Below are 11,497 nucleotides of genomic sequence, written 5' to 3' on the forward strand. Positions count from 1 at the left end.
CCGACGACACCAATTTCAAAAGAATCGGACCAAAACTGTAGTAGAAGATAGGAAAAAACTGAAAAACCTTCACGTTAGTATACTACGCTCGAGGATGACGGCCAGATGTCGCCAACCCCACATCATTTAGCCATGTCCCTAAGGTTGGCAAATTTCACGGCCCTGTAGATACACGTACACCCGTTGCCTTTCTACAAGAGTTCTTCTACGCGCCCACATTTGCTGCCAGCCAGCCAGCCAGCCAGCCAGCCAGCCAGCAGCCAGCCAGCCAGCCAAAGTGAGATTAAAAGCTACTTTTTACAAATAAATTTGCAAAAATGCGCTAAAAATTGAAATTTGTAATTTTTTATCTTTGCCTCTAAAATAATTAGGGCGGAAGATTTAGGATTTAGCAATCCCATGGCCATGCAAGTCACCGCGTTTATCTAGTGTGCAGTACTGTCTTTGGTACAAAATATACAGTGTGCCCCAGATCGCGTGGGATTGCATGGGTAACTTTGTTATTATTAAAGATAGCGAATTGGTTAAATGGGCAATGTTTTGCAGTTTTGGATGCTTATTTAAAATTTCTTTATGGAAATTCAAAATGTCGCATAGGTTGGACGTAAATTCAAAAAAACTAAAATTGGTCATTTCCTTGAATGTCTTATATCATCGAAAGTATAAGAAATATAAAAAAAAGTTTTATATAAAAGTGGCTGTCTTTGATACGCTTTAGAATTGATGTAAAAAAAATTCAAGATGGCTACTTTTGAGGAACATTTACCAACTTCCTAAACTTAAATAGATTTTGTTTTGTTTTTTTTATTCGTCACAGACTACTTGATTAAAATACAAAAACCGTTAATATAACTGGTATCTTATTTTCAATCTTATGATATAATAGCACGTTGAAAAGAGAATTAAAAAATCTCTCAAGTAATCTAAAAACCCAATATGGCGCCCATTTAACTTTAGGGAGTTAGTAAATGTTCCTCAAAAGTTGCCATCTTAAATTTTTTTTTACATCAATTCTAAATTAAGCGTATCAAAAAAAACAGTCACTTTTATATAAAACTTTTTTTATATCTCTTATACATTCGATGATACAAGACATTCAAGGAAATGACCAATTTTAGTTTTTTTGAATTTACGTCGAACCTATGCGCCATTTTGAATTTCCATAAGGAAATTTTAAATAAGCATCCAAAACTGCAAAACATTGCCCATTTAACCAATTCTCTATCTTTAATAATAACAAAGTTACCCATGCAATCCCACGCGATCTGGGACACACTGTATATCACAACTGAACAGAATTTATTAGCCCGCTTGACATGGAGCAATAAAAATTGCAATTGCATGCAAGTTGCAAGAAAAATTGCGAAAGGCATGCGCAGTTCAAAGCCAGTTGATCAATTGCTGCAAGAGACTTGCATGCAATTTTTATAGGACCGGTGCTATTTTTCTTGCATGAATCGTGCAATTCTAGGGATAAATCTAGTTGTTTTTATGTCACCAACCTAGTAAAATACAGCGGCGGCAACTATGATGCTGAGAGACGCACTCATTACTTGTTTTTATTAATCGTATTTATTCTTGTAATTTTCATGTTTCTTCAAGCAATCAAAATTTAATTTTTATTGGAGGTTAGCAACTTTGTTGACAAGTCCATATTTTTCTTCTGTTGGCAGACATGTGGCAATTGAAATAGAATTGCACCATGTCAAATACCATGCAATGCTTATTGCATGCAAGGATTTGACCTTGCAATTTCTTTCTGCAAGTTCTTGCGCGTTGTATTGCTCCATGTCAAGCGGCCTTGTGTTGACTAGGGAAACGGAACTAGTATTGTTACCTAGCGGTTGTGAAAGCCGCATCGGACATCCTATATCCGGCCCGATATACAAAGAGACCGGAAGAACAGTTAGCTACACCGGAATCCTGTTAAATACACCCCAATTCTCCTTAAACTAAAAGGGAGGTTTCTATGCAACTAAGAAAAATTAAAAACGAAAGTTTACATCACTTACCCCTGAGATTTCTAAGCAGGGCAATTTACCAACTTGAGCTCCAGTAAATCCGTATACGGAATTTGCAGAAATTTTCAGTGCCAATTGACGTCCATTTAAGACCGCTTGCATCACTGGATCCTTTTCGTCTTTTAGTGCAGTTTTAGCACGCTTACGTGCCGCTAACAGTTGTTGCAAAATTTCAGGTAGTAAACCTTGTCTAACTGAAGACTTCACGAATATATTCTGCGATGGAGTAACGGTAATTTCGTCGGGCGCAAGACCTAGTTTATCTTTCATATTAGGACGTACGAGAGTGGTGTAGCACAAATTGTGGGCTATCATAATGCTAGGGTACAGGGAACTAAAATCCAATGTTGCAATAGGATACGTGTAATAGCCGCGAATAGGTTCAATAACTGTTGCGCCCTCGTATTGTTCAGTGCTGGGGGCGTAATGGTGCGTCGGCATGAAATATCCGGACTGCCGGCTCTAAAAAACTATGTGTTAAACTTCGGGTTTTGCACAGAAAAATTACTGACATGTCTTAGTAATTGTGCGACCACTTTAACTTGTTCGCCTTTTGTCAATAAACTTGTAATTGAGACACCGGTAACACGTGCCATTTCTATGTCGTTTGCGAAACTTTTAACGTGATCCAATAAACGTAGAGGCAGGTCTGCATCTTTTATACAATACACGGCTAATCTACAATTTAAAATTTTCACACTATAGCGCGTTCGCACCTCCAAATTCAATATGGTCCTTATGGACGTACAGTACATGGTTGCCAAACGTGACAATGACAGCACAAGGAGATTATGTTTTGTTTTAATACATCAATTTAATCATATGTCAATTTGACATCAATGCGGTTAGAAACAAGGATAGTATTATCGAAGAATGACGCAAACTAGTAAGAGAGGCAATTAGTCCATAAGATCTGAATCTGGAGGTGCGAACGCGCTATAGCAATAGCGACGTCAGAAATTTTCACGGAGTGGACCAATATGTTTTGGGATAGTTACTTGATCTGTATTAAGTAAGAGAGGGCGAGAAGAGAGCAGCATATGATCGCCATTAATCAAGAAAAACTCAAGATATAGGTCCTTTCTTAAGCCGAATCAATTTTCCTTTTTTATATCTTTTCTAATATTGCAACATGACGTGAGTATAAACCCACACACGTTGTTTAAATATCAGTTTCCAAACAAAAATGTAAAAATTGATTTAAAAGATGAAAACAAATACCAAGATATCAAAAAAATGTTGCAAATTAGCAATAAATAAGGAATAAATTATAAAACATTTGGTGTGCTACATAAATTTCAATCAAACAACATTATCCCTGACGTTATTCTGCACCATCTAAAGTAAGCTGAGCCCACTCCTAGGTGGTGCCACTAATCGAGCAGAAAATTTACCTTCGTCGTGTTTGTTCATCGCCATTTTGTAAATCAGTAATGATACTATAATGCACGTCTTCCTTCTGTTCGCCCAGTAATTCGTTAGACACATTATTTAAAGTGTATGATCGTAACCTGAAATCCCTTTTCATCACCACCAGCATATCGTAAGCAACTCTTCCTTCAAAGTTGACAGTCTTAAAAGTACGTTTTCCAAATTTCGTTTGGTTCACAGTTTCTTTCACGCTCGACCTAAAAGAGCATAATGTAAAACAACACGCTTAAACTTTGTGGAGACACTTGCTGAATACTCAAAATTCGTCCCAAAAAATCAAACTTTTTAAGCTTCAAATGTTTTGCCCTATCCAAAAGATAAGGTATATCAAAATTGTTAATGTTGTAACCGGTGAAAACGTCCGGGTCTAGTTCTCTAACGAAATCGGCCCACGCCTCAAGCATCTGATGCTCAGTGTCGAAACACCTTACCTAGACAAAAAAAATGTAGGTGAGCTCTAAACCGTCGTATCCATACCTCAGCGTGACCAATTGGAGCGCATGTATTTAATGTGAAAACATTTCGCGTCAATACGTCATCAGAACCGTACAACTTGACAACATTTGCTATTTGTATAACGGGATCCACATTAGGCTCGGGAAATATACCTTTACGTCCGGCGCATTCGATATCAAAACTATGTATTCGGAAAGGTGCAACCTTAGCCCACTCGCCTTCGGGTGGATGGGCGACGAAGTCTTCCCAAGACACGTCACATTCGATTTGACACCGAGACGTTATTGGCCATTTGGAATCCTTACCACGCCCATACCATTTCCCAGGAGGTAAATGAATCCACGAACAACCCAAAATACTTGTATCGATCATAAATCTAAAAACTTGTAAAATTAATTTTAAGTACACTTCTTAGGATAACACCTTAAATCAATATCGACGTTAGTCTCAAAACAGCTAAACGACTTATTTCCATAAACACCATTTTCTAACAGCCGTTTGCCGACAGCCACGAATCTCGGTAACGCTACAGTAATCTTCGCAAATTTACTGTCTTCGTGGCCACTGAATTCTAATAACGACTTTCCGCGTTTAATTTCTACAGCCAAAACGGCCTCCGAAACTTTCTCAGGAACCGCCTTTACATCGAGTAACACAGCCAAATTTAATTTTTTCTAAAAATTGCGAGGTCATTGACAAATGGCAAATGGGAATTGAGGGGGGAAACCACATTTTGCATTACCTGAACATTCTGGAATTACAAGGCATTACAATGTACCGTTTATTTAAGACATTATGTTTGGACTACAAAGCATTATGTGTACGCATTTTGCTCCAAGTTACAAGTTGTTCGTAATAGAGCCAGTTCATCCTCCAACAACTGAACTGACATTGGACAATAGGGGCCTCCCGGCTTCATTTTTTATTTCTGATCTACAAAGTACATTAAAAATAAAAAGACCCACGTGTCCTCAATTTTTATTTGCGAGTAAAATAAACCAAAAATAAATTATTGAAAAGCTGTGTTTTTAGTCCGAGTTTGAAACGCTTCAGTGTATATACGTCACAAACCTACAACCAATCACGTAGAAGTGAGCCGGCAACCTTGTGCAAGAGTCTGACGTTTGTCGGATTTGACGTTTTAAGAGGCATGTTGGCAATATTGCCAAGCCTGTATGTCATCTGAATGGTTCTAGCAGCTGATTGGTCGGGTTTATTACGTTACAGAGCCCGCCAAAATCATCTCGTTTTGAATAAATCCCTAATACCGCACGTTCAATTTTTTTTTCTAATCAGCCATTATTTTTAAATAAACTTTTACTGTCCTTCTAACCTAGCACATTTTATATCCGTGATACGCGGGCATAAAGTATCACTTTATGCCCTAGGGCATTAAGTATCACCACAGTAACTCATTTATACTAAATGACAAAACAAACAAATATTTGCAGATCATTGAAAATTAGAAACGTCAATTATTAATTGTCAAAATCTACTAAATCACAAGATTGGCCTTATTTCGTATAGTTTCTGGAACTACTTCCTCATTCACGATGAATTGAATTATTTAAAATTACGTTTGACGTTTGGATGGTTTCGATCACATTAATTAATTAAATTTTGACGAAGAAAACTAGTTGTAAAACATAAAATTGTGTATGTACCACGGGCATAAACTGATGTTTATACTCTCGGGCGACTAAAAAGCTCTCGGGCCTTTTTAACTCGCCCTCGAGGATATAAACATCACTATTATGCCCTTAATACATAAATAACTATTATGGTTTCAAGTATACGCTGATTAAATTAGAACTACGGAATTCAACTATACTGTAAACCCCTATTGTGATACAAACGGTCCTTGGTGTCTCAGAATGATCAAAACCTGATGTATGACTTATCTTTTTCAAGAACTTGATACTGTGTCCGAGTTAGCTGTACAAAGATTTTTTTAAATAAATAATTAGCTGGAGCAATTAACAGTTTATATAATTTATACGTAAAATATTTTCAAAATTGTTGCACTTCCGGAAATACCGGAAGTAGCTAGCAACTTCGTTATTTTAAATGACAACTCCTATTTTTTTTATTGCATTTTTGTATTCTACGTGAAATTTCAGTTATTTTGATACCCACATGTCGATATCTACAATTCATGGTTTTTGGGTTATATTGAATTTTAACAAAAATGGCGGATGCAGACGGTACCTTGAAAATTGATTACTATTGCACTTGATAGAGGATGAAAATTGGCATATAAGAAATGCACTACAAGCCATTGATTCATCGCGGCGCCATGAAAGATTAGTTATCGGCGATAAAAAATGAAGGCGGATGTGGCGTAATCTTTCCGAGAAATATGACGTGGTTGTTCTAGAATAGTCGGAAGCCTTCGGAAGAGGTCCAGATCTTTCGAGAAAGAGGAGGCGCTTGCAAATGAATTGTGTTTCAGTTCAGTTCCACTTTCAACGCCGAAGTAATAAATAATACGCGCTGTTATAAATAATATTTTTACTGTTATAATTTAATCAATTTCAAGACATAAATTTATTGTTAATTGGTTGTAATAAAGAAAGCACGTAATTAAACTTACGTTACAATATTAAAGAACCCTTTGTTTGTTTACAATCAAGTCCGACTACTAAAAAGAATCCAAAAATGCAATAAAAAAATAGGGGTTGTCATTTCAAATAATAGGTTACTAGCTACTTCTTTGACTTTGAGCTTCTGGGGATCAGCTGTGCTTGGTTTTAAACTAATTTATGACAATTTTAGTTTCGAAAAATCAAGAAACTTTTTTGCATACCAGAAGTGCTTTTTGGGGACGAGATACACACAAATGTTATTAAGAAAACTTGTTCAGAATACAAAACTGAGTACACTTGCAAATTTCCAAAAGTCCAACATTAATTTTTTTTTAACAGAAATTTTTTTAAGGAATCCGAAAAAATGTTACAAAACTGTCAAAATAGATCGTGTAGCAAATTTGAAGCTTTTACTGGTATACAAAAAAGTTTTTTAAAAATTTCAAAGGCACCCTTGATTTCTCGAAACCAAAATTATGTCACAAATTAGTTTCCAGCCATGCAGAGCTGATCCCCAGAAGCTCAAAATTCATTTCGAAAATTATTTATCTTTTACAAGAGATGACCATTCTTTTCTAAACAAGAGATTGCAATATCCTAGTCAGCATTTCTAGAGTAATGCTAGCAAATGCTTTCAAAACTAACCCCCTCAGTTCCTCTTCAAAATTTGGTTGATTCTTAATGAACCCCCACATGAAGAAAACAAGTGAAGATATCAGGTTAACATGCTGGCCAATGAATTACGTTTTCTGGAAATCTCATTGAAAGATATTATCGAACGGCTGTAGAATTATGTGCAGGTGCACCATCCTGGTGCATCCAACAGTTGCGAACTATTGCTAGAGGCATGTTATCAAAAGCATCTTCTAAATCGTTTTGAGGTACCTAAATGTAAGTAGTGCTCTTATGTTAAAGTACGGTGATAAATAAATGGTCCTACAAATCCTTGGTACCAGACCAATAGTACACATTTCTGTCGATGGAAAATGCCATTACATGCATTCAAACTCTTATTATTTGATAAGAATGGTATTTAGCTTGTGTAGTAGGTTATGAAATGTCAAAACAAAACAATCAATTTCGCCCCAAAATAGGAAGCTGTGCAGGACAACTAAATTATGCTATATAATGAAGTGATTGCATTAGGTATAACATTACAAATCAAATAGGTAATGCGTCAATTTTTAATAAGTGGTTTCCCCCTCGAATCGAGGTACCTACCTTAAATTCGAGAACATCTGTAAAATCTGACGGTAATAGGACATAGAAGTAAGGTGAAAATCCGTGAACGTGACAACACACGCTGTAGCCTTCCGCCGTAACTCCAAACATACGCATAACAGGCACTGAACCCGTCTGAGCACCTGGCATATTTGGGTAAGGCGCTTTATTAATATAATGGTCCAGTTCGAGCTGCTGAAATGTTAATGACGAATTTGAGTCGAGTTGCAGCGAGGGTCGTGAGATACGTTCCGTTCTGAAAATAAAGCCTTTTAGGTTAAATGTTGAATGTTATTCACAATTTACTTGAACTTTTTATTTGGGCTGGTACCATGACCGTCTTTTCTTTTATTTGTATTCATGTTTATCGGATTAGTTTTCAAATGCACAAGCTTTTACAAAATTCAGGCGCGAAACTAAAACTAATGAGAAATTTTTAGGTTATGTTTGCCTTTACTGGAATAATCCGAAATGCGCATGACATTTCAAATCGCAGCGGATGACGCGCGCATGCGCATATTTACGGAGCACATCTGATTCGTGTTTTACAGATAGCTCAACAGAATGCGCTGAATGCTCTAAATTGAAAATTACAGTCTAGATTGTTATCTTTCTAGACTGTTGAAAATCGAAAGTGAGTAAATCGAGTATGGCGGATCGTCATCCAATCACAAAGTTGCGCACCTTGCGCCTTTCCGCTATTTAGGATCGGCCCCTGAAGTGTTTCGTCTAGAGGAGAGAGCCTCTTAATATTTATCTACAAAAAACTAGAGTACTTAAGTGAGAATTAAAAGATCTGCATGTACTTGCCATTTTTCTTGCGCTTGGCATTCATCATGTTCCTAATATACTCGAAGAGGCCATGTGAAAATCAAATGTACATCTCATAAACCGAACTTCGTAATCTAAGAATTATGTATCAAAACGCTTGCGGAGCGGCGGCCGCGTCTGCCGGTGGATGTGTGGAAGCCGATCGCGAATGCCACAGCTTAATATCGAAGGAACCTATCGTACCTGCGGAGCACGATTATAGTGGCTTTGATATAGTTAAAGCTACACAAGTAAATTGGAACTTGGTCTGGATACATTTTTTTTACACTGTATTTCTAGTACGGAGCCTACCAACGTGTTAAGGACTTAATCGATGCGGGTTATAACGTTAACCAGAGAGATAGCGAAACGGTTACTCTTCTGCATTGGGCAGCAATAAACAACCGAAAGGAAATCATGCGATTTTTTATCGATAACGGTTCAGAGGTAGACGCTGTCGGTGGGGAATTAGACGCGACTCCCTTGCATTGGGCTACGAGACAGGGACACTTAGATGCAGTCGTGTTGTTAATGAATGCTGGCGCCGATCCTACTCTTAGAGATGCGGAAGGTTGTTCCTGTATTCATCTGGCAGCGCAATTCGGCCATACCGCTCTGGTTGCGTATTTCGTCGCACGAGGTGTTAGTCCCGATCTGCAGGACAGAGGGGGCATGACACCGTTAATGTGGTCGTGTTGGAAAGTATGCAGCTTAGATCCTACCCGTCTATTGTTGACGTTAGGCGCATCGACAAAGCTAACCGACAGTACGCAAGGCAATACGGCGTTACATTGGGCTATATTATCGAGAAATACTACTGCCATTTCCACGTTAATAATACAGGTAATTCTCATTGTGCATGTCTATAATTTTTGCATTACAATTTCTAGTCTAATGCCAGTCTAGATATTCCGAACCACAGAGGCGATACACCATTAGCTTTATTACAAAATTGCAGTGGGTCTGTTTGGATAGGTGCAAAAGTTGGTGATCGCATTAGAGAAGCGATGAACTCGAACCGCTCCCAGAATATGTTCATTCGAATTTCTAAAGACAAGGTAACGACCCCTTCTGAAATTTGTTCGTTAACAAATTGTTTCCAGCGGGTAAAATGGTGGTGCATGGTGGGCACTCCTTTTATTTCTTTTTACATAGCCGGTCTAATCTTGAGTGCAAACGTTTTAATATTAATCAAAATATTTCTCTTAGTATGTCTCTACATAGTTTTACATTTTATTGGTCAAGTGTTTTACGACGATCGACTCATGGCACTTTTACCACTCAGTATTTATTTAGCGACCAAAATATGGATATACATTACATGGATTATTTATATCATGCCGCATACTGCAATTTTTCTCACTTTAACATTTCTATCGAGTTCCGGTGCGTTATGGTACTGCTTTCTGAAAGCGTGGCTTGGTGATCCCGGTGTAATATCGACTACTAAAGATTTACAATTTCGTGTAAGTATCTCTTAATCCGTTTACCTTTGGTTGGCCTTGGAAAGTTTTGTTTGTTTTGTCAAGTTGTAACTGCTCAGTTGCCATTTCAGTTTTTGAAATTTGAAAGTATACAGGGTGGTTTACTTGCCATGCATAGCATTAAGATCATGAAGATGTATCTTTATTATAAAAGGTAGCTATAAAAAATGGCAAACTGTTCCCCATAAAGAGATTGTGCCTTCCCTTTGCCTTCCATACCCCACAGACTCTCTAATAGTACTTTCTTCCACAAAAAGTATTGGTGTGAGCACTTTCACGATAATTTTTTAAACAGGAACGTTGAACTTAGCAACACTATCCTGTAGAGTGTGGCGAGGGGTGGGACACTCCTAAAACACTTATGTACAAATACACTTCTATTTGCCGTATTTATGGTATTTAATTTGCATTTATGGATATTTATAAATATTTATTGTATTTATGTGATTTAAATGTATTTAAGTGTATCTACAATTATTTAAAGTATGTATTCCCTACTTACATTTTTAAATGCATTTAATTCAATCACTATAGATAGAGTTATTGAATACAACATAATGAACTGACACAATGTGCAGTTCTTTCAGGTTGAAAGTATCAATTTTCGCCATTTTATCAAAGTGGACAAACTTGGTTATTAAAAAGTGAAAAGTTTTTGTTTAAAAGCGAAAAACATGGGAATTTATTGCTCGTGAAATTGGGTATTGTAGCTTTAATTTTATTTAACTAGGTACAGGGTGTACAATTTTCGACATTGTAATAGGGTAAATTGTTGGTGCCATCAAAAAAGTAATATAGGCTTTTATGTGGTCTTTTTGGGTCAAACTTAAAATGATTAAATAAAAACTTGAAAACCTGCACTCTCTTAAAGCATACGGGAGGAAAACAAAAATTGCTAATTTCAGGATGACCCTATATTTTCTTAGTTAAAGAATATGCAGAAAAATGTTTATTACAACAACTTTATAATTGTTGAATAATCTACCATTTTCAAAATATGTTAACGGGGTCAGGTAAAAAAGTTATAGGGCCTAACTTCTTTTTTTTTAATGGAACACCCGTATATTTTATTTTAAAAAGGTAAAATATAACAGTAAAGAGACTCAAATAAATTTAATATTGGTTCAAAAAGATTCAAAAGGTTTTTCCAATAAATTTAAAAAAATTTTTGTATGTTTTTGAATTTGGACCTTTATTAAATTTTTTAATCTTTTTTTATCATCCCTAGTGCAGGGTTCGCAAATGGTCTCTTTTTTAGACATTGGTCTCTTTTTTTAATGCTGGTCTCTAAAAGTCTCTATTTTTCATATTTGGTCTCTAAAGTCTCTAAATTTTGCATGTTAAAAAAGTATAATTCGTAATTGATAAACCGCAGAAATTTTACTGTACATTTTTAGCGCATTTTTTAAGAATTAAAAAAAATGTGCTATTGTTTGCGTTTTGTCCGTCCGGACCCACTTCTGCCGTTTGAAACTACTTCTAGAAGAAT

The 11,497-nt window shown here is 36.5% G+C and overlaps 2 protein-coding genes across 2 annotated transcripts; one reads left to right on the plus strand and one right to left on the minus strand.

Annotated features, from left to right (window-relative positions):
- Positions 1–1,970: 1,970 nt before the first annotated feature.
- Positions 1,971–8,198, minus strand: LOC116168508 (DNA polymerase delta catalytic subunit-like). The gene is made up of 8 exons (XM_031484397.1): positions 8,021–8,198; positions 7,715–7,970; positions 4,332–4,582; positions 3,930–4,284; positions 3,702–3,883; positions 3,416–3,649; positions 2,534–2,699; positions 1,971–2,483 (listed from the first exon to the last, which is right to left on the minus strand). Exons 1-8 carry the CDS (start codon positions 8,074–8,076, stop codon positions 1,986–1,988), a joined length of 1,998 nt encoding a protein of 665 aa, XP_031340257.1. The 5' UTR covers positions 8,077–8,198; the 3' UTR covers positions 1,971–1,985.
- Positions 8,199–8,317: 119 nt separating this feature from the next.
- LOC116168509 (palmitoyltransferase Hip14) lies at positions 8,318–9,990 on the plus strand (the record flags this gene model as incomplete). Its single annotated transcript, XM_031484398.1, is given in 4 exon segments — positions 8,318–8,775; positions 8,825–9,367; positions 9,415–9,582; positions 9,628–9,990. Coding segments are annotated over 4 exon segments (1,221 nt in total), but the record flags the coding sequence as incomplete, so codon positions are not given.
- Between the last annotated feature and the right edge of the window lie 1,507 nt (positions 9,991–11,497).

The sequence above is a fragment of the Photinus pyralis genome, unplaced genomic scaffold (assembly GCF_008802855.1).
Source record: "Photinus pyralis isolate 1611_PpyrPB1 unplaced genomic scaffold, Ppyr1.3 Ppyr1.4_LG4, whole genome shotgun sequence".
Lineage (NCBI taxonomy): Eukaryota > Metazoa > Arthropoda > Insecta > Coleoptera > Lampyridae > Photinus > Photinus pyralis.

What these genes read in the sequence shown, in the direction of transcription:
- LOC116168508 (XM_031484397.1), bottom strand. Translation starts at nt 8,076, where the DNA reads ATGAATACAAATAAAAGAAAAGACGGTCATGGTACCAGCCCAAATAAA. An exon ending in CAGATGTTCTCGAATTTAAG is followed by an intron (nt 4,583 to 7,714) that starts GTAGGTACCTCG and finishes CGCAATTTTTAG; the next exon opens with AAAAAATTAAATTTGGCTGT. An exon ending in CTCCAATTGGTCACGCTGAG is followed by an intron (nt 3,884 to 3,929) that starts GTATGGATACGA and finishes TTTTTTGTCTAG; the next exon opens with GTAAGGTGTTTCGACACTGA.